The 27,901-nt window shown below is 39.6% G+C and overlaps 2 protein-coding genes and 1 long non-coding RNA gene across 3 annotated transcripts; 1 reads left to right on the top strand and 2 right to left on the bottom strand.

Moving 5' to 3' along the window:
- Positions 1–399: 399 nt before the first annotated feature.
- Positions 400–19,358, top strand: hspa12b (heat shock protein 12B). Its single transcript, XM_034676101.1, has 14 exons — positions 400–748; positions 3,060–3,123; positions 3,720–3,802; positions 4,416–4,540; positions 4,620–4,806; positions 5,767–5,871; positions 6,048–6,164; positions 8,636–8,813; positions 13,427–13,513; positions 14,663–14,767; positions 14,853–15,111; positions 16,298–16,401; positions 16,983–17,173; positions 17,247–19,358. The coding sequence occupies exons 2-14, from the start codon at positions 3,078–3,080 to the stop codon at positions 17,721–17,723; spliced, it is 2,064 nt and encodes a 687-aa protein (XP_034531992.1). The 5' UTR covers positions 400–748; positions 3,060–3,077; the 3' UTR covers positions 17,724–19,358.
- On the bottom strand, positions 13,599–17,702 carry LOC117807052. The gene is made up of 2 exons (XR_004629899.1): positions 17,551–17,702; positions 13,599–15,092 (listed from the first exon to the last, which is right to left on the bottom strand). It is a non-coding gene; the product is annotated as an uncharacterized LOC117807052 (long non-coding RNA).
- Positions 19,359–20,340: 982 nt separating the features above from the next.
- cct7 (chaperonin containing TCP1, subunit 7 (eta)) lies at positions 20,341–26,281 on the bottom strand. Its single transcript, XM_034676265.1, has 12 exons — positions 26,154–26,281; positions 24,537–24,620; positions 24,381–24,450; positions 24,185–24,291; positions 23,872–24,050; positions 23,568–23,739; positions 23,237–23,401; positions 22,932–23,120; positions 22,720–22,817; positions 22,509–22,641; positions 21,350–21,556; positions 20,341–21,228 (listed from the first exon to the last, which is right to left on the bottom strand). The coding sequence occupies exons 1-12, from the start codon at positions 26,157–26,159 to the stop codon at positions 20,998–21,000; spliced, it is 1,641 nt and encodes a 546-aa protein (XP_034532156.1). The 5' UTR covers positions 26,160–26,281; the 3' UTR covers positions 20,341–20,997.
- Between the last annotated feature and the right edge of the window lie 1,620 nt (positions 26,282–27,901).

The following is a 27,901-nucleotide window of genomic DNA, read 5'->3' as shown; positions in this document are numbered from 1 at the left end:
TGAAATAAATGAAGAGAAAGAAACAACATGTGAATAGATTAAAACAGTAAGACAAAAAGTTACAATTACAGAGGAAGGATACATGTAGAGGAGTGGAAGGGGAAAGAGAGGGCAAGATGACTTAACAGGGATACACTGCCTGCTCAGGAATACTCCACCCTCGGTCAAACACACACACACACACACACACACACACACACACACACACACACACACACACACACACACACACACACACACACACACACACACACACACACACACACACACACACACAAAGCAATCTCCTAGTGAGGTAAATCCCCCAGCATTCCCCCCGCATGTGCTGTCACAGCCCTCCCACTCCTGCAACTGGTCTGAGTGTGTGTGAGTTTGTGTATGTGTGTGTGTGTCACCACTATTTTCTGACATTCTTTTGCAGAGCAGAGAGGCAGTGAGCTCAGCTGCAGGGAGACAGAGTATAAATCCAGCTCAGATACTCACCAGGAAAAGCTGGGACAGAAGAAGAAGTTGTTTCTTTTTTCATGTCTCCTGTGAGCTTTTAAAAGTGGAGGATCCTGAGTTCGTTCCAAATCTGCCTGGAAATCACCTGGAAAGCTTGTACTTTCTAACAACGGGTTACTGGAGAAGCATCCTCCTGTTCTTCCTCTCTACATGTCCCTTACTGGTGACAGATTCCAAACTTCTGACTGCTTAAATCCAGAGTTTGGAAGTTCCAGATTATAGAGTTGCAACAGCATACAAAGAGGTAAGTCAACACTAAGAAAATAAAGTAGGACTCTAAATTTTTTTAGCCTTTGTTTCTACTGAGGATGAATGCATTCCTAATAAGCTGATTTAAATAAAAACATATGTCTTAAGTACAAAGTTTAGCTTCCTTGTGCATTTATGCCATTCTGCATCAAAAGGTGCATGCTAAAGGAGCCTGCCTTCATCAAACAATGTGAGAAAGTTCTGTTGGAGATGAAGTGTGTTGCACAATCTGCCCTTAATGCATCATCTCTGCAGAGTCAGGGTTGCTTGTTCTGCTTATCCAGAGCTAGATCTCCGCTGTGCATTCACGAAAGAAAGAGAGAAGAAAAGACTTAAGGGGGTGTGGGGTGGGGGGTTTGTAAATCACTTCACGTTGAGCGTAAAAAAAGTGATGGGTTGAGAGTAAAAAAGCAGAAAGAGGCAAACAAAAAGTGTGTGCAAGAGACTTTAAGCGGGGGAAGATGTGGAGTTTCATCGTCTATGTGGTTGTATAATCAAATAGAAGGAACAGACATTTGGAGAAAGAGCCAATGATGCAAACATTATGTTCTAATGTCTCTGGCACCTTAAGAAATAAATACACACAGATGTTGCATGCATGTTTGCAAAGAAAGGATGTCAATCTAACTTATGGTCTCTTGATGTTTTTCACTTTCTGTAGCTCAGAACACACACACACAAATACGCACACACACACACACACACACACACACACACACACACACACACACACACACACACACACACACACATACACACATCTTTATCTAATTTCACTAATGTTAAGTTTGCATTTGGCTAAAATCATGGATAGATCCAACGAGTCCCAGTGCTGCAATACAACACCCACTCACACAGACTGACAGAGCCAATACAAAACACATAACATTCACATACACAAAGCCACTTAAAACAAATAAAGCAAGGGAAATAGAACAACACGCTTTTTTTTTTTACCCTATTCTTGTTAATGTATCCATGTTTTCATGCACAGGCATCTTTCCATTCACTCCTCTTGGAGTGTTCAGTTTTTTGTGTCACATCTTATTCTCCAACCCTCTTTCCAACCCCAACTTGGTTGAGGCAGATGTCTGTCTAACATGAGTCTGGTTCTGCTTGAGGTATCTGCCTGTTCTCTCTGAACACACTGACCTATCCATGTTCCTCTCGCACTAGAGAATATTACTCATATAAGACACAAGAGCAAAATTCAAATCATCACCAGTACATTAAAAAATGTTCCATCTCTGGTTTACCCAACTCGGTGGCAGATGTCTGACTAACAAGAGTCTGGTTCTGCTCAAGGTTTCTGCCTGTTAAAGGGAAGTTTTTCTTTGCCGTTGCAACTAACTTAATACTGCAAGGTGCTCTGCTCATGGTGGATTAAGATGAGATAAGATCGAGTCCTGTCAGTAAGAGAGGACTGAATCTTATCCCGCCTTGATGACAACATACAAACAAAGAGTACGATCTAGACCTGCTATGTTTGTAAAAGTGTCTTGAGATAATGTTCGTTGTGATTTGGCGCTATACAAATAAAGATTGATTGATTTATCTGTGCTTGCAATCAGAAATTGTCTCAATGTTTCCCTTTTTGTTTAATCTAGACCAGAAGACAGCTTTAGTTATAACATTCACACTTACTTATGACAGTTTACCGCCTGCAACCAGCACAATGCAGCCATTTATGTGTACAGCATCTTGGATCTATAAAGCAGAGTGTGACCATTGATGTGAAAGATGGTTGAGGACTATTCATTAACTTGGCCATTCTATTTATTATATTCAATTTTAATTTACACCAACACTCCCAGTGTTAAATATGCTGATGGTGCATTATTTTGAGATTTGTTAGAGTACTGATTTTTGGTTTACTGTTTACTACTTAGTCGATTAATGTTTGATATTGTCATTTATAAGATAAGGTATAAGGAATTGGTGAACAAAGCAGTCATTTTTTACACACTTGTTGAGCCATTTCTTTGTAATTTACATGATGATGAATTACTTAAAGCTTCACTTACTGCATGTTCTTGAAATAGGTAGTTGCATACAAACATAATGATAATGCTAACATAAAAGGTGACAACATGCCACCACCTTTTTAATAAGTAAAAAAATAATATCAAATACTTGTATAATTATTTTTTAGACTTCTGATTCTTCCTATTTCACATCTGATTTGATGCATAAAATATTAATAAAATAATGTCTATTTTGTCACAAAAGATTACCTTATGATAAAGTGGCATTAGTTCTCTCATTAATTATTAAGAATGTCTTTGTGTTTGTGTGTTTCCCGGCAGACCCTGGCTCCTGTAAAGATGGCTGACGTGGTGCAGCCAGACGCCAACAGCTTGCAGATACCCAGTAAGACATGCATACAGTTTAATACACATGCTTCATTACCTTGGTTACTTGTATATGACTCACCCCTCTCTTGCTCTCTTTATCTAACCCTAACCCTGAACACACTGACCTTTCCATGTTCCTCTCCCACTAGAGAATATTAATCATTTACGATACCAGAGCAAAATTCCAATCATCCCAGTTCATTAAAAATGTTCCATCTCAGGTTCACCCAACTCGGTGAAGGCAGATGTGTGTCTAACATGAGTTGGGTTCTGCTCGTGGTTTCTGCCTGTTAAAAGTATGTTTGTCCTTGCCACTGTAACTAGCTAAATGCTGCGAGCTGCTCTGCTCATGGTGGATTAAGATAAGATAAGATCGGGTCCTGTCAGTAAGAGGGGACTGGATCTTATCCTGTCTTGATTTTGGTCTTTGTTAATAATTTAACATAGAGTACAGTCTAGACCTGCTCTGTTTGTACGAGCGTCTTGAGATCCACTGTAGTGGGTGTGGCATTTTTCAATTCTGAAACATGTTATCAGTGAGTCTAAAATTCCACTCAGCTGCATATTTGTTACATATTTCTGAACGTGTTTTCTTTCTGATGTTAATTTCAGGTGATCATTTTTCGGCCCCTTCGTCGCCTGCCACAGCTAGAAATGACTGCAGCATCACACCACTCACACCCTCACCCTCGCCGGTAAGTATGCGAACACGGACACACACACATCTACCACAGACACTCCTTCCACTCTTTCCTCTTACTATTTATTGTCTTTATATAGAGTTCCTAAATACAACCTGTAAACCCACATCCGCTTCTCACTCTTGTTAGTGGCTTTGAATAACACACTCAGAGTTTAGAGCGAAGTGTAGGCTTAGAAAAAGTACCCAGTAAAGACAGGTTGCGAAGAAATATTTGACTGCAATACTTTGGCACTTACTCTTACATGTACAAACAGAGGAATGGAGCACAAAAAAGAGTATACAGTAGAGTTTCTGATCAATGTATGGAAGCCAAGTTAGCTCCCTTGTTAAGTGCTCATTTAGCAGGTGTGTTGTCTTCCAAGCATTCAGTCTTATTCTAATAGGCTAGTATGCAACTACTGGCTTATAAGTTGTAAACAGTGGGATAAGGGCAGAAACATTCATGTCAGTTTTATCCGGCTACAATGCAAACTGGGCTAATGAAAAACAGGAAAAAGATAAAGGGAGATGAATGAGTCATTATGTTCTATCAGTACATATCGTACCAGTACAAACTAAAATGAAAAAAAAATGTCCTTCTGTCTGGCCTTCTGTCATTACCTCAGAGGGTGGAGGTCAGACCCAGGATGGCCTGTCCATTCTCTGTTGTTGTGGCGATAGACTTCGGGACGACTTCAAGTGGCTACGCTTTCAGCTTCACGCAGGACTCAGAGGCCATACACATGATGAAGTAAGAGTCTGTTCCCCTTGTTGGGAAATCTTTTCTATCCTTTTCTACCCTTGACATGTTGTTTTTCCAATCCTTGCAGGCGGTGGGAGGGCGGTGACCCTGGGGTGGCCAATCAGAAGAGCCCAACATGTCTACTGTTGACTCCAGAATTGAGATTCCATAGTTTTGGGTTTGCTGCCCGGGATTTCTACCATGACCTGGATCCAGAGGAGGCCCGGCATTGGCTCTACTTTGATAAGTTCAAGATGAAGATTCACAGTACAAGTGTAAGAAACCATTAGTACATATAAAAAGGAGGAAAAGATCAAAAATAGAGATTGAAAGACAATTTTACATATCTATGTCAATTCAGAGGCTCACTTAGCCAATGAAAACAGTTGATCAGTGATACAAGTTTCCCAGGCCCTGGCAGAGCTTTGGCAAGCAGGAAATAAAAACTCTTAAGATGTTATGGTTATTTGATCTGATTGTTCACATTGTTGGTCTAAAAAAAAAAAATCTGGATTATCAAACTGCTTTTTTGTATGGGTGATGTTTGTAAGGTTGTGCATACTGAAAATAACATTAACATTTCTCCAAATTGAGCTCCAAAACGTCATAAAAATGTAGTGTGAATTTTTAAAAGTCACATTTTAATCACATTAGAGCAATCTTTGTGATCTTCTTCACATTTAATTTTATGAAAAATAAATGTTAAATCCAAATGCTAAATATAAATCTAAATGTTAAATAGAAATAGAAATGTTAAATGCTAAATATAACTGTTAAGTGATAAATATAAATGTTAGATATAAATATAATGTTAAACTTTAAATCTAAATGTTTAATCTAAAAGTTAAATGTTAAATATAAATCTTGATTGTTAGATGCAAATGTTGATTGTTCAATCTAAATGTTAAATTTGAAGAAGTTTGCAAATATTTCTCTAAATGTGATAAAACAAAAGTGATTTTTAGAAATTCACACTATGATTTTATGATGTTTTGGAGCTAAATATGGAGAATCGTTGCTGTTATTTTCATTGTGCACATCTTTACAAACAGCGGCCTATATTGCTGGAAGTGTAGGATTGTGTCTTTGGACTTCAATCATAGGAATGGATTTAAAATCAGTATATGTTGGTTTCGGTTGGTGTCTGTCGCTTCAGCTCAGACTTCAGCTCCAGGCTTTAGGCACCAGAGAGGTGGTCTTCTAGTTTGAGCAGTTTGTGGTTGTGTTTGCTGCAGGACCTCACTATGGAGACAGAGCTGGAGGCAGTCAACGGTCGCAGAGTCAGGGCCATCAAGGTTTTTGCTCATGCCCTGCACTTCTTCAGGGAACATGCTCTGAAGGTACACTTTACGTTTCCAATTTACATTGCACTATTAAGCCTTATGGTGGACCTGCCACACCCTGCTTTCAAAGATATGTACGCAGAATCTTTTATTTGACATTCAGTATTTAAGAGATGCAAACTCTCAGATCCCAAGCTCCTTTATCATGCAGCTTTTTACTGATTCTGTTTCAGGAGGTGAAAGACCAGTCATCATCAGTGCTGGAGGGAGATGAGATCAGATGGGTAATTACTGTCCCAGCTGTGTGGAGACAACCTGCCAAACAGTTCATGAGAGAGGCTGCATACCTGGTATGACACACACAATGACTCATGCATAGTGATAGACTGGCTGGATATGAATCTTTTAGCTTGATAAATACTGAATAATGCTTTTAAATAAGCCCTATTTATTCTGCAACAAACATGTAACACTAACAAGGGATTATATTCAATGGTTCCCTGGATCCACTCTTTTGTCTATACAGATATAAAACACATTTAGGAAGTTTAATGAGGGACACGTCTTTACTATCTGTAAATAAGCTGATTATTTGTTGTTTCGAAGGTAACACATATTTGTATTTGTTTCTGCATATTACAGATAAAATAGATCTATAAAGTGATGTGTGGTGAAATTTTCACTGTTTATTTCAAATCTTTGACTTGTTAATAGTGCTAAATTTCTGCACTGTTTCTGCAGATACAACACAATTTGTTATGACACAATGTTAAATGTTAAATCTAAATGTTAAATGTTAAATCTAGATGTTAAATGTTATATCTAAATGTTAAATGTTGCTCTGTGATCCTAAACATTTAGCTAATTTGCAAATTCACACTGCCTCCTAGCAGAAATACCAAAATAGAAGCCTCATAAAGCGATACAGACTTAACAATAGCAACTTAGTTTGTCCATACCATAGACTGGGTCAGTTCTGTCTCTGGGGGTTGTGAACTTCTTTATGGCCTCCAAAAACTGCCTTTCTACAATTTTTATGGTGGGCAGTCCGGCTAGTAACCCGTAGGAGTCAGTACAGACAGATTATTGTGGGATATCTGTATTGTGAAGATTTTAGTTTGGTACTTCTGCTAGGCGGACATTTAGATTTAACATTAAGATCTAATACTTAACATTTAGATTTAAAAATGTAACATTTATATTCATATTTAACATTTAGATTTAAAATTTGACATTTATTTGTATAATTAAAATTGAGATTTAGCATTTGGATTTAACAGTGATTGTAACTTAAATATATTTTTCACATCAAAATTAGAAGATTAGAGAAATGTTGCTGTTTTTTTCAGTGTGTACAACTTTACAAAGAGCGCCCCATATAAAACACACTGAATTATCAGTGTTTTTTTATTATTAGGCTTAGAGCAGATCTGTTTTTCTTGTTGTTCGACTGTTACAAAGTCATGATTCCCTTCTTACAACATACTTTTATCGCAGAGCCTTCCCGGATTTTATCTGCATTTTATTTGACTTTATTTTATTTTAACTGTCTTAAGAAATATATTTTAAAATAATTGTATTCCTTTAAAGTTATTTTAGGGGAATTGAATGTCTTTTGAAATATGTTTTATTTCTTAATCTTGACTTGTGTGTTTTTATGATCTGCCTGTTTTATTCTGCTGCCCATGTAAAGCACTTTGTAACTTGGTTTTTGAAGAGTGCTCTACAAATAAAATTATTATTATTATTATTATTATTATTATTATTATTATTATTATTATTATTATTATCATTATTATCATTATTATCATTATTATTATAATGTATGAAAGAAATGGGATTAAGCCCAACCAACAGTCTTCCCTCTGTCATTCAGATGTGATAGTGTGTGCTTGTGCATCAGTTTGCGTCTGTGTGAACTGTAATAAGAGGAAGAACAACAGAATGATGGAAAGAAAATGACAGTGTAAGGCGTGAGAAAAAGTCCCTCTGTCTTTTGTTCCAATGGATGATCACTTATCCACACACATGCACACCAAGATACAGCACCTTTCTTTCCAACGTTCCTCTGTTAGTTCCAACAACATAGACACACTGCTTCGCTGTGTGTGTGTTAAAGTAACTTGTAGGAAGTGTGCGATCATGGAGAAGAATGTAGGGGGTTATATCTCATCAATGAGAATGGACCAAACGCTGTGTGTGTGCTTGCGTGTGTGATACAGAAAAGTCTATGGAAAAGACTGCACAAACTTTTTATTGTTAATGTCATGCTCTTTTGGAATGTTCTCACACCGTTAAACTCTCATGTTTTTACACCAACACATGCACACACTGATGGATTTGATATGCATTATCTCTGTGCCCTTCACTTACCAGGTTATGAACATAAATGGTGTAATGTTCATGCACTTTCACATGCTGGGTGACATATACACACCCTGCACTGGCTCCTAGTTTGAAGCCGTCAGGGTGTGTGTACTTCCTGCTGGTGATGATGTCATCAGAAGTGAACAATGAGGGAGACCGGCGTACAAACACAGGAAGTAGTGTCCAGACCCCCGCCCTGCACACCCACACACGAACACATACATCATTCCAGCCACTCAACATTACTCCCAATACCATTCAGGGCTAATACTTAGCTCTAACTACAAATACGCCACAAGCAAGATGGAGCTTGACCAGGGCTTTTTGAAAGGTGGTATCTAACTGGTCTTCTGAGAGTCCTCAGCGTCATGATACAATCAATCAAGAGAGTTAAAGGATCAGAAAATCCTGCTTTCAAATTTGTCTCTACATCAATGTCTTAATTTCTCTCCAGGCTGGTCTGGTGTCCTCAGACTGTCCCGAGCAGCTTCTCATCGCTCTGGAACCTGAAGCTGCATCCATTTACTGCCGTAAGCTCCGCCTCCATCAGGTGATTGACCTGAGCTCTCAGCCATTCACAAATGGTCTTGATGTGGAAGGCTCCAGACCCTTTGACTCCAGCTTCAGACAAGGTAGCATGAAGAGAGAGTTTGTGTGTGTACTTTTTCTTTGTGTCATTTTTGGACTTTGTTATTAGCATAAGTATGAAACCAAAGTGTGCTCCAGGAAATGTTGTGGTTTGATTTCAATGGAGGATTGTGGTTTATGCAAAGGATGAGTGTGTGTGTATGTATGTGTGCGTGTGTATGTGTGTGTGTGTGTGTGTGTGTGTGTGTGTGTGTGTGTGTGTGTGTGTGTGTGTGTGTGTGTGTGTGTGTGTGTGTGTGTTTGTGTGTGTGTATGTATGTGTGTATGTATGTGTGTGTGTTTGTGTGTCTGTGTGTGTGTCTCTGTGTGTGTGTCTCTGTGTGTGTGTGCATGCAAAGAAGAGAGAGGGGAAAATCTGACTTCAGATACTTCTTGTGGTTTTTCCTCTTGACTAGCAGTTGTGTATATAGCTGTTTCCACCAAGAGTTCCGGTTCGGTACGATACAGTACAGTACGGTATGCAATATCAAAAGTTGGGAAAGGTATGAATAACCGATGTGTGCAGTCCTACTTTTTGGCACCTTTCTGTTGGGGCAACAAGCCCTGATTGGATCCTTGATAAGCAGCTGGACTCACTACAATCAGCTGATTGAAAAAGAGGAGAGAGAATGAGAGATAGTACTGGATTATACCTCTCTCAATAAAATGAAATACCTTAATCAATCAATTATTCAATTAATTTTTATTAGTATGGAATATTCATCTTAATCCACCATGAACATTGCACTTTGCAGTATTTAGCTAGTTATAACGGCAGGAAAAACTTCCTTTTAACAGGCAGAAACCTCAAGCAGATCCAGACTCATATTAGACAGACATCTGCTGAGACCGTGATGGGGTTGGATAGAGGGATAGAGGAGAATAAGAGAGAGTTGTGACTTTTAACTTTATGTAACCCTTTTTTTATTAATATCAAGGAATGCTTTCAGGTGTTTTGCTGGTGTCAGGGTTGATCTGGTCAGGAAGAGATATTGTTAAAAAAGACTGATCGCACAGACACCAGCTGAGCAGGGGGGGGGTGTAAATGGAAAGGGCGATCATACAAGATGAAATATCTCATGTAACCTGCTGTTGAATAATTAGCATAGCTTACATGCGGCTAACATTTTCCATAACAACTCTTTTTCCAACAAAAGTTCCCAGTAGGTTCGAATAAAGCGCTATGCCAGGTATTGCATTTACCAAATAACTGTCCTGAGCACAAACTTCAGACTACAACCATTGTGTGAAAACCAGGGGAGTCTCTCAGATAAAACAGATCTGGTCTGTTAATATACACACAGAAATGACAATCAAGTTGTTATGGAGCCGTCACACAGCCAACATGCTTCCTGAGTGAAGCATTAAAAGGTACAGTTTGTATTGGGAAAAAAAGCAAGATCAGGGACTGAGAGATGATAGTGATGAGACTGATAGTAGTAGCTGTCTAGCACATTTGTAGCAGCAGGACATCTAAGGCAGAGACTCAGAGGAACCTACGAGACAAGGGAACTCAGGGACTCCAGAAAGGTCTATGGTTAGTAACTTTATTGGGACAGGGAAAATTAAAGTAAGTGATGGGGGTTGTGGGGAAAGGAGTGAGATAGGATCCCAGTGTGTCACTGTGCCAGTCCACCTGGCAGTCTAAGCCTATAGCAGCTTAACTAAGAGTTGGTCCAAGCCTGAGCCAGCTCTAACTATAAGCTTTATCAAAAAGGAGTTTTAAGCCTAATCTTAAAAGTAGAGAGGGTGTCTTCCTCCCGGTCCCTGACTGGGAAATGATTCCAAAGGAGAGGGGCCTGATAACTGAAGGTTCTACCTCCCAGAAGGTTCTGTGAAGTGCATGTACCATCTTCAATTTCAGATTTTTCTCTGTGGTTTTGTGTGGCTTCAACCTCTCCTGCCTTCTCTCCAATGTTTTTATCTCCTTTCTTGGTTTTCCCACAGTGAACATGTTTTATGTTTTCTTCACAGCAGTGGTCTGAAATAGTACACTGTTGCTACGAAATATTGCTATGTAATGGCCAATCAAAATCAAGTGCATAACACAGCTGGTTAACTGAAATAAATATAACCACTGTACTTAAAAGCTATATTAAACCCTTTGTGTTTTAAGCAGCCGCAAGAACATTCTTGCAGCAAAATGCAGCAAAGGAACAAAGAGCAATGGCAAAGGCTGGGAAATAAGAGACTGCCTCATAATCCAGAGAACGAACATGCTGTCCAAAATCCTCTGCACAGCCCCACATATACATATGCATGCGCAGACACACACATACTCAGAACATTTATACACACACTAAACACAGGATATTGTAATTGGAACAAGGTGCGCTGAGACTATGATCTCACCCCCTCCTGATTTGTCATTCTCCCTCTCCTTCACTCACATTCATCTGGATTTTTTCAGTCTTTCTGGCTAGTATTTGTTCTTTCTCTGACTTTCTTTTGGAAGGCCATGCAAGGACTCTGCATAGGCATGACATAAACAGTTTTTCCACTTACAATAAAACGCACACATGCACACATACACTAACACACTTGGCATCATGGTCAAATTTTTTACTATCTTGAGTTTTCTTACACCCCATTTAGTCTCCAGAGCAAAGGGGAGTCATTAAAACACACAGACACAGACACATACACACACACACACACACACACACACACACACACACACAAAGGAACACAAACGTTTTCTTTTCTGCTGTTTCAACTACTTTGTAAATTATTTCAAGATTTGGCTTTTTTTCAGTTACCCCCCAAACAAAGCCACACACTCACCGCAGTTGTACTGAAATTACACTCTGCATAATTCAGGGTCTTTTTGTACTTTAAACACTGTTGCTCAATAAATCTATCATACTTTTCTTCTCTTCTTTTTTCTCCTTTCCTGTCACAATTCAGTTGTACCCTTTACTTGTTTTCATTTTGTGGTACTTTAACCAAGAAAATAGATTATATGTCCACTCCAGTCAAACTTACAACACTCACATTCTTCTACATGAATGCCACAGCCTCCCCTCAACCCCACCAAAGAGGTTTCATTGTTCAAACCAAGTGGCAGAAATATTACAGCTTTTTTATCATCTTTTTTTTTTGCTTCTTTGATCTGTATTGATACATCATCTTAAAGCTATCATGCCTCATTTCAAGAGTTCAAGAGTAAGCTTGTCAGTGTTTCTGCTTTGTTAAACTGCCTGACATTTTGTGTATTTCTGTCAGCTGTGTAAGAGAGAGTTGTGTTTTTGTTGGCCTCCATCCCTGCTCTGCCTGCCAGTCAGACCGTGAACATGTTGAACACAAAGAGAAAGTTGAAATTCAAGAGCATTCTTTACTCCCAACAAATTGCTTCTGTCATGCAAAAACATCATGACCCTGGTTTTGATGTGTTTTTTCTTGTTTTACAAAGATTTTAAAAGCTCTATAGAATCAATTTGGCAAATGTTATGACCTCATGTGTTATGAAACTTGTGTAAGCATAATTATGTGTAGAACAAATTAAAAACATTCATCTTCATCAAGTTGAAAGTGAGGATGTTTATGTTTCGCTTCAGCCAGTTTGCATTGTGCATTAGATAAAGAACAGCCTAAGTGTCTGACCCTATGGTATGTTTATACAGAGAGGCAACAATGTTTGAATTAAGGGAAAGCAGTGCAAGGTGGTGAAAGATGGTAATGACTTTGAGGCCCTGGCAGGAAATAGTTCATGTTAATTTGTGTTGAATTTTAGCCAGAAAAGGGGGACAAAGCAAAAGGGAGCAAGATCACTTACATGTTCTTATGGAATTTTCAAGTTTTTGCTCTGCTATGCATAAAAAACCCAAACCACAACTTCTTTCCTAGCTGTTTCAATTTCATTTCTTGTGTTGAGCATGATGCTATGTGTGCTCTAACATGATCTATAAAGCTCTAAGTCATATTGATTCTTTTTTTGGCCACTTGAGGGCAGTGAAAACAACTTTTAAACACAACCTAAAGTCTCTTAAAGTAGTATGGGAGGTAGAACCATCAGTTATCAGGCCCCTCTCCTTTGGAATCATCTCCCAGTCAGGGTCCGGGAGGCAGACACCCTCTCTACTTTTAAGATTAGGCTTAAACTTACTGTCTGATAAAGCTTATAGTTAGAGCTGGCTCAGGCTTGGAGCAGATCTTACTTATGCTGCTATAGGCTTAGACTGCCGGGGGAACTGACACACTGACACACTGGGATCCCACCTCACCCCCATCCCCTCATCGCTTACTTTAACTCTTCCTGTCCCATTAAAGTTACTAACCATAGACCTTTCTGGAGTCCCTGAGCTCCCTTGTCTCGTAGGTTCCTCTGAGTCTCTGCTGTAGACGTCCTGCTGCTGTGGACGTTCCAGACTCCAGCGGCAACAGCTACTACTACTACTACTAAATCTATTCGAGGCAGATGTGTGTCTAACATGAGTCTGGTTCTGCTCGAGGTTTCTGCCTGTTAAAAGGACGTTTTTTCCTTGCCGCTGTAACTAGCTAAATACTGCGAGGTGTGATGCTCATGGTGGATTCAAATGAGATAAGAGTATTAAAACTGAAGATTGTTTTGTGATTGTGTGTAATTTTTTTTTTGTGTGTGTGTATGTGTTTGTTGCAGCTCGGGAGCAATTGAGGCGATCCAGACACAGCAGGACCTTCATGGTGGAGAGTGGAACTGGAGAGCTGTGGTCAGAGCTACAGACTGGTAAGACTGAGTCAGTGCTTGTGAATAAGTGTGCTCGCAAGAGATAGATTAACCCAATGTGTGGGAGATATTGATGACTGTGACCTTTAACCTCAGCAGGCTCAGCAGAAAAAAAGTGGACTTTATTTGTCAAATCATTAGTTGCAAGGTCCAGAATGAACTTTCATCATAAGTATGGATTTGATTTTCCTGGCTTCTACCAAGATTTAACAGCCAGCTAATCAAGGTTCATGTTGAGCATGAAAGTCTATACAAGGAGAAAACATCTGGATGCAACCGTACAATCTAGTAGAAAGTCCCTTTTGCTCTTGTTCTTATTTACACAACAAAGTAAAATTTTTATACCCAAAAAACACATGCAGTTCAATCCTGCTTCAAGGATGATACAATCCAACAAAGGCACAATAAATTTCACCCTGTTCTCTGTTTATATATGCAACCTTTTCTTTCTGTTGAGCCATGACAACAATCTCAGGAGCCACGTGCCCCTGCTGACCCTTGCAGCTCCCTTTCCTTACCACACCACACACACAGGAAGGACCCAGCCCATGGGACTCTGCTTTTGCACTGTAAATAAACCAAAGGAATAGAAACCTTTTTATTACCTCTCTGTTTTCCCTCATCTGTCCCTAAATTTTAGATTTTTGCTTTTCACTGCTCTCTCTGTCTTACTAACTAATACAACGTATATTAGCGTTTAGGGTGTGGTCTGCTGAACCTAGTGTAACTTAGCCAAAACCAACTCTTATCCTGGAACTTATCATAAACATACACTCGAAAGGGGAGCTCAGCAATCACAGATGCCTGAAGGTTGTTTATGTTTAAAGGGGAAGAGTTTCAGTGGAGGCTCACTTGCATACATAAACACACATAAACACACATACACACATATAGAAAAACATGACATTTAGAGATTTAACAACAAATAATGAAATAATGCACACTTTTATCTAGGATATCCTGTTACAAATTGAGGAAAACTTAGAATCCATCATGACTCAACTAAATATTTCCTGGTCCTCACATCAAACTGATCAGCAGGTTTTCAAAGGCATGTTCAATGCAACAGACTTTATGAAAATGAAAAATAAGTCTTGGGCTTGCAGGTATTGAATTAAATATGTGTATGTTTGTGCATTCTTTGTAAAGGTGACAGGTACATTGTTGCTGACTGTGGAGGAGGAACAGTTGACCTGACGGTCCATCAGATTGAGCAGCCACAGGGAACGCTTAAAGAGCTCTACAAGGCCTCGGGTACAAACTTTCACAACCTACTAAAGCACACTTCCAGTTACAACCAGATTTCTTACAGTATCTGAAGCTGTTGTTTTTCTTTCAGGTGGTCCACATGGTGCTGTCGGTGTTGATTTGGCCTTCAAAGCCATGCTGTGTCAGATCTTTGGCGAGGACTTTGTTCAGAGCTTTAAAGCCAAGCGTCCCGCAGCCTGGGTGGACCTCACCATCGCATTTGAGGCGAGGAAACGGACAGCGGCACCAGGCAGGGCCAACGCCCTCAACATCTCCCTGCCCTTCTCTTTCATCGACTTCTACAAGAGACACAGAGGGCAGAGTGTGGAGGCTGCCCTCAGGAGGAGCAAGTAAGAGTGGGACTGGAGAGGATTTTATTGTATGAGAGACAAATCAGAATGTTGTTATATGGGGCGCCGTTTGTAAGGTTGTGCACACCGAAAATAGCTGCAGCATTTCACCACATTTAGCTCCAAAACGACATAAAAACGAGGTGTGAATTTTTAAAAGTAATTTTTATCACAATTAGAGCAATATTTGTGATCTTCCTCACATTAATTTTTATTTTTAACAAACATATTTAATAAAAAAACATTGTTAAATCTAAATGCTAAATCTAAATATGAATGTTAAATATAAATGTTGATTATTAAATATAAATGTTAAATGTTAAATATAAATGTTGATTGTTAAAGCTCAATGTTAAATATAAATGTTAAATATAAATGTTAAATGTTGCTCTCTGAACCCTACCTTCATACAGTTCATATCCCAACCATAGTCTGTCAGAACTGACTACTACTGGTTTCTAGCAGGACTACCCTCGTCCATAATGTGCACTGATCAGGAATATTTGAAAAGGCAGTTTTTGAGGCCATAAAAGGATTTCCCAACTCTCAGAGACAGTAATGACCCAGTCTATGGTACGGACAAGCTAAGTAAGTACTCTGTATCGCTAATGAGGCTTTTATTTGGGTACCTCCACTAGGCGGCAGTGTGAATTTGCAAAATATTTAGCTTTGCAGCAACATTTAACATTTAGATTTAACATTTAGATTTAACATCTAGATTTGGTTTTAACATTTTTCATTTAGATTCAGATCAAGCATTTAGATTTAACAGTGATTTTAACTGAGATTTATTTGTCACAACAAAACTAAATGTGAAGAACATCACAAATGTTGTTCTAAATCTGATAAAAAAAAAGCAACTTTTTAAAATTCACACTTCGTTTTTATGATGTTTTGGAGCTAAATGTGTAGAAATGTTGTTGTTATTTTCCCTGTGCACAACTTTACAAATAGTGCTAAATATTGTTAGTCATCTGATTACATAAAAAATCATGGATACATTTTGTGTATGTGTTACAACAAATGTGCAAACACTCTACTCTCTCTCTCTCTCTCTCTCTGTGTGTGTGTGTGTGTGTGTGTGTGTGTGTGTGTGTGTGTGTGTGTGTGTGTGTGTGTGTGTGTGTGTGTGTGTGTGTGTGTGTGTGTGTGTGTGTGTGTGTGTGTGTGTGTGTGTGTGTGTCAGTATGAACATAGTGAAGTGGTCATCCCAGGGCATGCTGCGACTGACACAAGAAGCCATGAATGAGCTTTTCCAGCCCACCATCACCAATATTGTCAAACACATTGGTGAGACACGCTCAAGAACAAGTGAACAGACACACACTGACATGTGTAGTACACATTACAGATACATGTAAGAGATGACTAGAGGGTATAATCATTTGTTCCTTCACTGGCTCTTCAGATTAGTTTTTGGCTTTACAGGTGCTACATGCTCTTATATGTCCAGCTAGCTATTTGTAGCTGGCAAGTCAAATTTGTAGTTGCTGCTTCTAGAAGCAGGTTGATGAAAGGGCTCAGACAGTTCCAAGTCACAGCCTGAAAAACTCAAAAACAAGCTATACACAAATTTTAACGTAGTTATGAATATTATATCCCATTTCCACCAAATCTGTGCTGCTAACTTCTACACACTGTAACTTTAAGAAATAACAAATGTAGCTCACAGAAAGGAAATATAAATCATGTGATATCATGGAGCTCTTGATATTATCGTGATGCTACTCTTACTACGCCCCTCTTCAAGATCATCTATTCTTTATTGCCCCCCAACTAGTTTTGTGAATATAACCACTCTATTTTAATGTACACGTACTCCGATGAAGTGATGTGACTCAAAAGCTCTTCCTCTTTTTTTCCCCTACCAGAGGAACTAATAGCAAAGCCAGAGGTGCATGGTGTGCGTTTCCTTTTCCTGGTCGGAGGTTTTGCAGAGTCCCCCATGCTGCAGAAAGCAGTCCAGAAAGCTCTGGGGCGGACATGTCGCATTATCATCCCTCACGATGTTGGACTGACAATACTAAAGGGTGCTGTGCTGTTTGGACTGGATCCCACTGTGGTGAGTGCTCGGGAGTCTCTTATGGTCCTGGTGTGCCATTTTGAAAAACAGTCTAATGACTTCTTTCTTACAGGTCAGAGTGCGTCGATGTCCTCTCACTTATGGAGTTGGAGTCTTGAACCGCTTCCTTGAGGGGCGCCACCCTCGTGACAAACTTCTAATCAAGGATGGTCGTGAGTGGTGCACCGACATCCTGGACCGCTTTGTCTCTGTTGACCAGTCTGTGGCTCTTGGTGAAGTTGTGAGGCGTAGTTACACACCCGCTCGTGTGGGCCAGCGTAAGATCATCATCAACATCTACTGCAGCGCCACAGACGACATCATATACATCTCAGACCCCGGAGTCAGGAAGTGCGGGACAATTACTTTAGACTTACCAGAACCATTACCACTACCAGGAGCAGTGGGTGGAGCAGGCGGAGGAGGGGTCCCTGAGAGAAGAGAAATCAGAGCGACCATGCAGTTTGGAGACACTGAGATCAAAGTCACAGCTGTTGACGTCATGTCTAACCGCACAGTCCGGGCCTCCATAGACTTCCTGTCTAACTGAGGAGGAGCAGGAAGTGAACATTTGGACTTGAAAACACAGAAATAATTGATTTCAAGGGATGACAATCAGAAGAAAAAAGCGGTACTTTGGGAGTGGGACGTTTATTTTGGAACTAACAGGACTTCACATCCTGAAAACCAGACATGTATGCTGTACTTGTACTCATTAGAGTAGAAACAATCAAGGGTAACTTTGAAACTCTTAAACCTGGTTCTCACTTTACCTAGTATCTCCTCAACTGAAGCGTAGGGAATGGGCCAAGACTTTCCATCCAAAGAAATGCACAGACACCTGTATAAACTCTCTGATAGTATACAATCAGGAGGCTAAAAAAGACACAATCAATCAATCAACCTTTATTTGTATAGCGCCAAATCACAATAAACGTTATCTCAAGACGATTTCACAAACATAGCAGGTCTAGACCGTACTCTATGTTAACTTATTAACAAAGACTCAACTTCAAGACAGGATTCGATCCAGTCCCCTCTTACTGACAGGACTTGATTTTATCTCATCTTAATACACCATGAGCATTGCACCTCGCAGTATTTATCTAGTTACAGTGGCAAGGAAAAACTTCCTTTTAACAGGCAGAAACCCCGAGCAGAACCAGACTCATGTTAGACAGACATCTGCCTCGACCAAGTTGGGGTTGAAAAGAGGGATAGAGGAGAATAAGAGAGAGAGAGATGATAGTGATGAGACAGATAGTAGTAGTAGTTGTAGTAGCTGTTGCCGCTGGAGTCCGTAGCAGCTTGAGTCTGGAACGTCCACAGCAGCAGGACGTCTACGGCCGCTCAGAGGAACCTGCGAGAAAAGGGAGCTCAGTGACTCCAGAAAGGTCTATGGTTAGTTCCTTTAATGGGACAGGGAGAATTCAAGTAAATGATTGGGGGAGACAGGATCCCAGTGTGTCGGGGAGACAGCATCCAGTGTGTCAGTGTGCCAGTTCCCCCGGCAGTCTAAGCCTATAGGAGCATAACTAAGAGCTGGTCCAAGCCTGAGTCAGCTCTAACTATAAGCTTTATCAAAAAGGAAAGTTTTAAGCCTAATCTTAAAAGTAGAGAAGGTGTCTGCCTCCTGGACCCCGACTGGTAGATTATTCCAAAGGAGATCATCATCATGCCTTATACTACCTAGAGTGTAAATCACTCATTTTAATTTCCAGACTGTTGCTTGTTCCCTCATGTAAGGATTCACACAGGAATATCTCACTAATTCTGTTATACCTCATTTTAATCTTACGTCACTTCTCCATGTATGAGACTTTAATATGACTAACTGGAATGCAGCTTCATTTCTCTAATGTGAATATGACTGTGCTTTATCTAATAGTGAAAAGCCTTAACTTAATAGCAGCTTTCAGGATGCATCAAATGCATCCAAGTGTTGTGTGTTAGGAATGATTTGTGTTCCTCCCATTGCAAATCTTCATCTTCATCAGACTGTCAACTGTCTTTAAAGCCAGAAACGGGCCTTCTACCCATTGGAACAATAAGAAATACAGCCCATGTGGAGATAAAGATGGAGTACAAAGAAAAGCTACAAAATAAAGGAAGGGCATTAACTTGTAAACTGTAATAAACTGTATGAATGTCTGCTTCATTAAGTAAAAAATGTTCAAAAGCTACAGTACGATCCCAGTTCTTGAGTTTTTTTTAATGAAATTGTGTTGAATACAAAACTATTAAAGATACTATTGTTTCTACATTGCACTCACATCGGATTAAGGGCAATACATTCATTAAAGGTACAGTGTGTAAAAAGGGGATTATATAACAGTATTGCTCAACCCCAGAAAAGAAGCTCCTGTGATGCATGATATGAAGTATGATCCTTCCTGTATCAAGTTATATTTATAAAAAATATGCATGGTGTATAGTTTGTAAATTCTGTGCTACCGTAGAAATGTTGCAAAGCAGGATAGGGTCCTCCAAGGAAGGGGTCCCTCTAAATCCGTAAATACAAAAGGCTCTTTCTAAATTAACAAATACAAAATCATTTTTAAATAAAGTGATTATACACTCACTGAAACATACTTATGAATATTACATTCCATTTCTGTCTGTTCTGCAAAACACTGCTAAATTCGACACACTGTACCTTTAATTGAAAAAATAAAGACTCTCTTTCTCTTACATTTATTTTCAATAATGTCATGCTTTTCCCTCTTTCCAACTCCAACTCGTTCGAGGCAGATGTCTAACATGAGTCTGGTCCTGCTCGAGGTTTCTGCCTGTTAAAGGAAGTTTTTCCTTGCTGCCGTAACTTGCTGCAAAGTGCTCTGCTCATGGTGGATTAAGATGAGATCAGACTGAGTCCTGTCAGTAAGATGGGACTGGATCGTATCCTGTCTTGATGTTGGTTCTTTGTTAATAATTTAACAGAGTACGGTCTAGCCCTGCTCTGTTTGGAAAAGCATCTTGAGATAACGTTCGTTGTGATTTAGCGCTATGCAAATAAAGATTGATTGATTTTCTGTTTTAAGTAACTTTTTGAATACTGTGTGCATGCCAGCGATACATCATACTGTAAGAAAAAACAAAACTGTTGAAGTGAAGACTATTTTCTCCACCCTTAACCAGATGGTTATCAAAACACAACCAGCCAACAGTATGATTTCAGCTGTGAATTTATTGATAAGAATGGTCCAATAAATAGTTTTACACAGCACAACAAGTAAATGGTTCAGAACTGCCCAACATTCCATCAGTGCTTTGCTTTCCTGTTACATGTCAATTTTTCACGTACCACAAAACCCATTGAGAAGTGTGGAACAGCTTCATCAGATCAACAGAGGGAGAGCTGGCATTAAGGGGACAGGAGTGTGTGTGTTTCAAAGTAAGGGAGAACAGCATTCATTCTGCTAGAAGTTTCTAAACATTTCCTCTTTAAGACAGCTAGAGATGAAAAGATGCAGTGCTTGAAATGTTAAACAGGTTTCTGGGTGTACAAAAAAAAGCTACAGGGGACATGTAGAAGACGTAAGACACGTCAGCAGTCTGAAAAAAAATCAGAATCTCAAATTTGCTCAACGGACTTTGCTGTTCCCCCCTTTTGTCTACACACCATTTGCAATGTTTCTGTGACTGCTTACAACACCTCATTTAATCTAGAATTAAAATCCAAACACAGGTCGACCATAAAGAGCTGAATCAATTCTTTTCAGTAACTATATTAGATGTAACTTTGTTGGTACTGGCGATTCAACCTTTTTTCTGCATTTGGATTTTAATGCCAGTTTAAAATAGGGTTTTGTTCCTGCTTTCTTTTAGTGCATGTGGGGTCTCCCTCTGCCTCGGCCACGGCCTGCGCCACCTGGAGGACCATCCATGGAGCTGCGTGGGTTTTTGATGGTCTCATCCACCGACAGGATGAGGCAGGCTGCCTCTGATGCTGCAGTCAGAGCGTTTATCCGCACAATGGACGGCTCCCACACGCAGTTGACAAAGTTGTCTGCAATGTCTTCGTTGTTGATGTCCACTCCGTACCACATACCACCCTGCAGCAAGATGACAAAGTCAGACCAAGCCAACTTTATTTCATCTCCCTTAGAATACTAAAAGCCATGAAGGACCCAACAGCTTATTCAAGGAACTGTGTAAAATTATTGTATTTCCTACCTGTGCATGTTTAGCACGCAGTTTGTTCAGGATATTTGTAGCATCGAAGCCAGCGTTGTCACAAAGCTGTCTGGGGATGATCTCCAAGGCCTTGGCGTATGCTCCAATCAACAGCTGCTGTTTCCCGGGGATCGTCCGGGAGTAATCGCGCAGATACTTGGACAGCTCCATCTCAATGGCTCCTCCACCTGCTACAACGGAGTCATTCTGGAAAAAGATCAAACATAGTCAAAATGTTGCTGAGTAAGAACAAAATAACAAAAAAAAAGCCTGGTTCACAAAATGGATTAGGTCTGAGTAGCTAATTTCTCTATCGGCACACACTGTGCGGGGGTTGAATTTTTTTTACAACTCGTATTTTCAAATATATTAATCTTAAAGTTTTGCCAAAATAAGGACATGGCTGACTTGATTGACAGGTGGGCACCCTGTAGCTGTTAGCAAAAAGGCTAAAGGCCCGCCTCTTTACCTCACAATAACTCGGACGTAGTTTGGTTGTGTTCAGCATTTCCAATATGGCTTCCGCCAACGATTGGCTTCAAAACAGCGATTCAGGAACAGATGGGTAACATCATGGATACTACGTCCATTTTTTATACAGTCCATGGTCCAACCAGGTTAAACAATCACTGAGTTTGTTTGATTTCGAAAGCAAATAAATAAACAAATACATTTACCAACATCTTGTAAAAGGCTGCTGGAAGTCTTCAAGTTATGCCAGTGAAACAAAACATGACAGTGGCTCTACTAGCTTCATTACTCCCTTTAGATTAAGTGAAATGTTTGTTATGTTCACAACTATAACTATTCAAACTATCTACTCACAAACTGTGCCGAGGACGAGACTGAAGGTAATGACTCAAATTATTTGATTATGAGATTGTATCCATGAAGCACTGGTTACAATCTTGGATTATACAGATCATTCTTGCCATGATCCTAAGACACACGAAAGCCCAGTTTATCTTACTACCGCCTGTTTAACGCTCTCCAATACATGGGTAAGAAGACCACAAGAAATGATATGCGTGATATGATATATGTGAAATAAATGCAAAGACCTAACAAATTCTATTTTAACAGACAAGACACTGGTTTTTAAGATTCACTATGACAACTTGTGAGTTTCAGTACTTTTGTGTTCCCTTTCTTGACTGACCTTGATGGCTCTGCGTACGATCATGATGGCATCATGCAGTGATCGCTCCGTCTCCTCTGTGAACTGCTCAGCTCCACCCCTCAGGATGATTGTGCATGTCTTTGCCTTCGGACAGCCCTTGAAGAAGTTATATCTGCAAAGACAGAAGGTGAGTTAGAGCTGCCGTAGAGGGATGCTACTTCATGTAGAGATTTCAACTGGGCCTTCTAACCTCTCTCCTCCGACCTGGACCTCTTCAAAGAGTTCGCACTGTCCCAGGACGTCGTCTGTCATGGCACCTACTGAGGTCTGGATGGAGCCACCGCAGCCCTGGAGGTCAAATGGTACACAATCAGTCTCGGTCGTTGTCATTCTAATGCATGAGTTCATCATGCCGCTTCATCTTAAGAAATGAAAGTGTGAGGTACTCAGTGTCTGTCCTACCATCATGGTCCTCCTCAGATCCTCCTCCTGCACCCTGCCAGCACAGAACAGGTCTCTGTCAGCAAAGAACTGGGTGGCCACGTCTCCAATGGGCAACTTGGACAAAACCACCTTGGCTCCCGACTTATGAATCTTCTCCAGTTTATCGTACAGGATGCTCCACTCTGCGTCCACGATAGCTTGGTAGTCCTGCAGAGGAAGGGGAAGGAAGTTGAATAAATTACAAGGAGATACACGTTTCAGAAAAACCAACACTTCCTGATTGTCCTTATTTCACATTATACGTCATGTTGTTGTCTTCATACCTCCACAGATTTCACGCGGACCTCGGCGTTATCCTTCTCAGCCTTCAGCTCCAGCTCCACATTCAGGAGAGCAATTTTGGGATTCTCATAGCGTTTTGGCTGCATCTCAAATCCTGCATAGGAGAAGGTCTTCTTGAAGGCAACGCCAGAGATCAACTGGGACTCCTGTAAAATGTAAACAGAGAGTTTAACACTGTTAGATTCATACATCTTTATCCTATAAACTGCTTTGTCTAACCCACTTCATTTTGCAGTCATATCTTTTATACATCAAGAGGCAAACTTTGTTCAAGTCAGAGGAAGTACTAGTAATGTAAATAAAGACACCAACCTCAAGAGCTCCTCCCTGGACCTTCTTGATGCCAATCATCTTCAGGGACAGCAGCTCGTCCAGGAGCATGACAGCATCCACCACCATTTTGGAGAAGAATTCCTTCTGACCAGCGATCAACTTGGAGTTCAGGGCTGTAGCTGCACACTTTTCCAAGAGCTGCCTCTGCTCCCTTATAGGACAGAGAAAGGGACATGTACGATTAGGAACCCAACGTGTACATGACATAATTTAAAATGCTCAAATGTAAAATGCTCAGAAGCTGCTATGGGAATAAATGGCTGCCATGACAGTGAGCACTTACTGCTTGTCATCTTTCTTCACAGAGACAGCGATGTCCTTGATTTTGCTGACAGCGAGGTTGGTTGCGTTGCGGAATGATCTGATGATGGTCTGAGGGTGGAGACCCTCTTCCACGTACGGCTTCAACTGCTTCAGGAACTCGGCAGCCAGGAGGGTGACAGACGTGGTGCCATCTCCAACCTGAGTCAGACAGAAGACAAGATTGTTGAATCTGATGAAGACATTCTTATAGGATAAACTCTCTCTGTTGATGTCAATTATACATTTTAAATCCACAACTTTTTTCACAGATAGCCTAAAGACTAACTTCTCACCTCAGCATCCTGGGAGCGAGCAATGTCCACAAGGGTCTTGGCTGCAGGGTGAACCACATCCAGCAGTTTCAGGATGGTGGCTCCATCGTTGGAGATTGTGGCCTTACCTGGAAAATACAATCAATCAAATATTCTGCAGAGCATAAAACTTTGTAACCTCGTACTCTAATCCTTATCAATCCCTCTCTCTACTCACCTCTGCCATCCACCATCAGCTTGTCCATCCCCCTGGGCCCCAGGGTGGTCCTGACAGCCTCAGAAATCACCTGGTGAAGAATTGAAGAGGTATATTCAGATGAGCTTAAAGCATATCTTGAAATGTACTCACGAAGAAAAGCCTTTTGTTTCTGACCTGGCAGGCATTGATGTTACTGATGAGCTGAGGAATGCCCTGAGACGTGTCTGTCCCCTCCTTCAGCAGGATAACCGGTGTGGGCTGCAGAGAGGAAGGAAGAAAGAGGAAGGGTGATTAATGTAAGACAAAATTAATTATGCATTTAATGGATAGAAAGAGAGGAAAACAGTGTAAGCTGAACCCAAGGGAATTCCACATAGTAGATTAGTAGACCTTTACCCTCCTGTTATGTTGCAGGTCAGATAGACCATTTTTAAAGTCTATTTTAGGCAATATATTCCTTCCAAACCAGCTTAATGCAGCATCAAAATCTGGGCAGCACGAGGCAGAAGAGGTGCCGTGTTAATTTATCAACATCACTTAATACTTTTTTTTTTTTTTTTAGGTAAAATAAAGTTAAAAATAATCTGTTATGTATAACTATTGTATTTATATTTATATTTAGAGCTTTCCAATGTACATTACCAAAAAGTTTTAACATTAATTTTGATGAAAAACGAGTGAGTTATCCTCATTGAACCATGATCTGTGAGAATTAAAGAACACCAATGGACTAAATCTTGATTTAAGTGGTTAGTAATGGAGTTAAAAATTTGATTTAAAAATGTGCATTGAGATTTTTTGGGGTTCTGACACTTTGCTAACTAATAAGAAAACACCTGGAGGAAGCCATCATTCTAGATATTTGCACGCAATTATCTGCCATTAGCTATATTACAAGATCTGAGAGTCCTTTGTGTCACTTCAGAGATACATACAGTGCTTCAGTATAATTTAGTCTTGAAGTGACTCACAAACAATATAAAGCAGGAAGGCAGACTCCATCTGTGTAACGGTACAGCGCAAGAGGCCTGTGTCTAGTGCTGCAGCTGTAAGGTGTGATGCTTTTGTTTCCCATCAGACACACCTCACAGCTGAGTGATGCTGTCTGAAGCAGGACACCTGAGTACAGCCTCCTAAACAAGCTGATCATTGTTGAACTACATGTAATGTACATTACTGTTCAGTATGTCACCGAGCATACCAACTACTCTCTTTTTAGACATTTTTAGTCAGGCATCGATATCACATTTAAGTCCATTCAAACACAGATCAGTCATTTAATTGAATACTTAATTCATCAGCTGTTGAGCCATCACCTCTACTGCACGGATTAGCTAACACAACAATGACAGGAGGAAAGTTTCCAACGCTGCCCCTCATACAAAGAAGCTTATAGCTAGCAGAAGCTAACCTGATGATGACCTGACTCTTTCAGCTGTAATGACACATACTATAGTAATTAAATTGACAGGAACATACTATTTCGCATATTTCAAATACAACGAACTATCTTCTCACTGCTCTTTAGTCATTGTTTGCAAACATGTTCTCGTTTTGCATCACAGTTAGCCTCGAATACGCCCATTGACGCCGGGTAACCATCCGATGCTAGCATGGTCTCGCTAATATTAAAATAATCTAAAATCATTTCCGCAAAATAATCGCTTCTCAGGGTCACCAAGGGGTAGTGGTCTAAACGTGGAGTACTTCAGATGCATATACGTGAAGATAAAGACACGGATGGACATGGATTATGCATAACAGTGGGGGAACAAATGCTAACTCACTCACCATCATCTTTGCAGTTCCTTCGAGAAGCTTTCCGCCGGCATCCAATCCCAGAATGCTTTGCGAAACTGGGTGGTGTTCGGGTTGTGTTCAAGAACACAATTCAACTTTTGTCAACGATATGGGTGGTGGTGGGTTCAACGCAGTTTTTTTTAGTTAAACCAACTTTAAAACTAAAACCCTGTCTACGGAGTCTCCAAGTTTTAAATATTCAGTAAATACGACAAATATGATATTTTGAACGATGTATCTTTTTATTTTATTTTATTTTATTTTATTTTATTTTATTTTATTTTATTTTATTCTTGGTTTTATCTTGTCATTGCTATTATTATTATTATTATTATTATTATTATTATTATTATTATTATTATTACTTATTGCTCTAAATGACCAATAAGGTATATCTTATCTTATCTTATCTTATCTTATCTTATCTTATCTTATCTTATCTAAATGATAAAGATTCAGAATCAGAAATACTTGATTTATCCCAGGGGGGAAATTCATTCATTAAAGTTGCTCCTATACACAATAATTAAGAATATCAAATGATATTAATAGAAGATGTAATTAATACGATATAAAACAAAAATATACAAAATATATATACAAATACAATGAAAATAATTAGAATAAAAGTATGTATAAGTATTGATATAGTCCAATAAATTGATGTGTTTTTGTTCATTCTACGACCAGTAATTATCTTTTAACATTTTCACACAGCTGACTTTAATTTTTCACTGATTGTGTTTACATTATTTATTCATATGAATTATTATTTTCTAATACCTTATTTGGTACATTTTTAATAAAAGCAACTTAAAATTGCTTAACCTGATTGGTGATAAAATCCACCCAGACCATTAATGGTCGAAAGTTTACTGCTTCTATATATCTTTGGAAACTGCTGCAAAGTACTGTCACGCAAAAATGTTAAAGTGTTGTGTTTGTCAAGCAAAGTCTATGATGTCAATGTCTATTCATGGCAGATTACATTACATTACATCAGGCAAACTATGTCCAAAAAATGGAAAGCACTGCTGTTTGGAAAGTTACCCTCAGCATGGAAATATCTTCAAATGTGCACAGACTTCATGTGACATAATTTTCCCTTGACTAACCATTAACAGCCATATTGAGCATGCAGTCTGTGACTTTGCATAATGTGATGCAAACAACATTGAACATAGAGCAGAATGTGTTTAAAATTTGCCTTATTTAAAGTAGAATGGTCGAGTACCTTGCATTTGAAGGAGATGAGATGAACCACACAGGGACACAGCCGTTTTCTACCTGTTTTCACTGATAGTGAACACCTAATGCTACAGCAACACAGCAGTGACTTGGGATTTATATTTAACATTTAGATTTAGATTTTGGCTCAATATAATGATTTTTAAAAACACACCAATGAAACTGGCCTGGACAAAATTCAGAAGTTTAAGGTCCACAGAACTGTAGCCAACCTCCCTTGTTGTGGTTACATGAGGAAAATTGATGAGAAATTGAAGAGACAGTTAATATGAATGATAACCAAAGAGCCCAGAACAATTTCCAAAGAGATTAGAGGTGAAGTACATCAGTGTCTGATTGCACCATCCGTTGATGTTTGAGCCAAAGTAGCAACAGAGGAGGACACCTCTGCGGAAAGCAAATCATTAAAAAGCGTGACTGGAATTTGCCAAAGTGCATATTCACAAGCCACAAAGCTTTTAGGAGAATGTCCTTTGAACAGACGCAAAAAA

The sequence above is a fragment of the Notolabrus celidotus genome, chromosome 23 (genome assembly GCF_009762535.1).
Source record: "Notolabrus celidotus isolate fNotCel1 chromosome 23, fNotCel1.pri, whole genome shotgun sequence".
Lineage (NCBI taxonomy): Eukaryota > Metazoa > Chordata > Actinopteri > Labriformes > Labridae > Notolabrus > Notolabrus celidotus.
The sequence above is the reverse complement of the archived record's forward strand: the minus strand, read 5'-3'. Positions and strand labels throughout refer to the sequence as shown.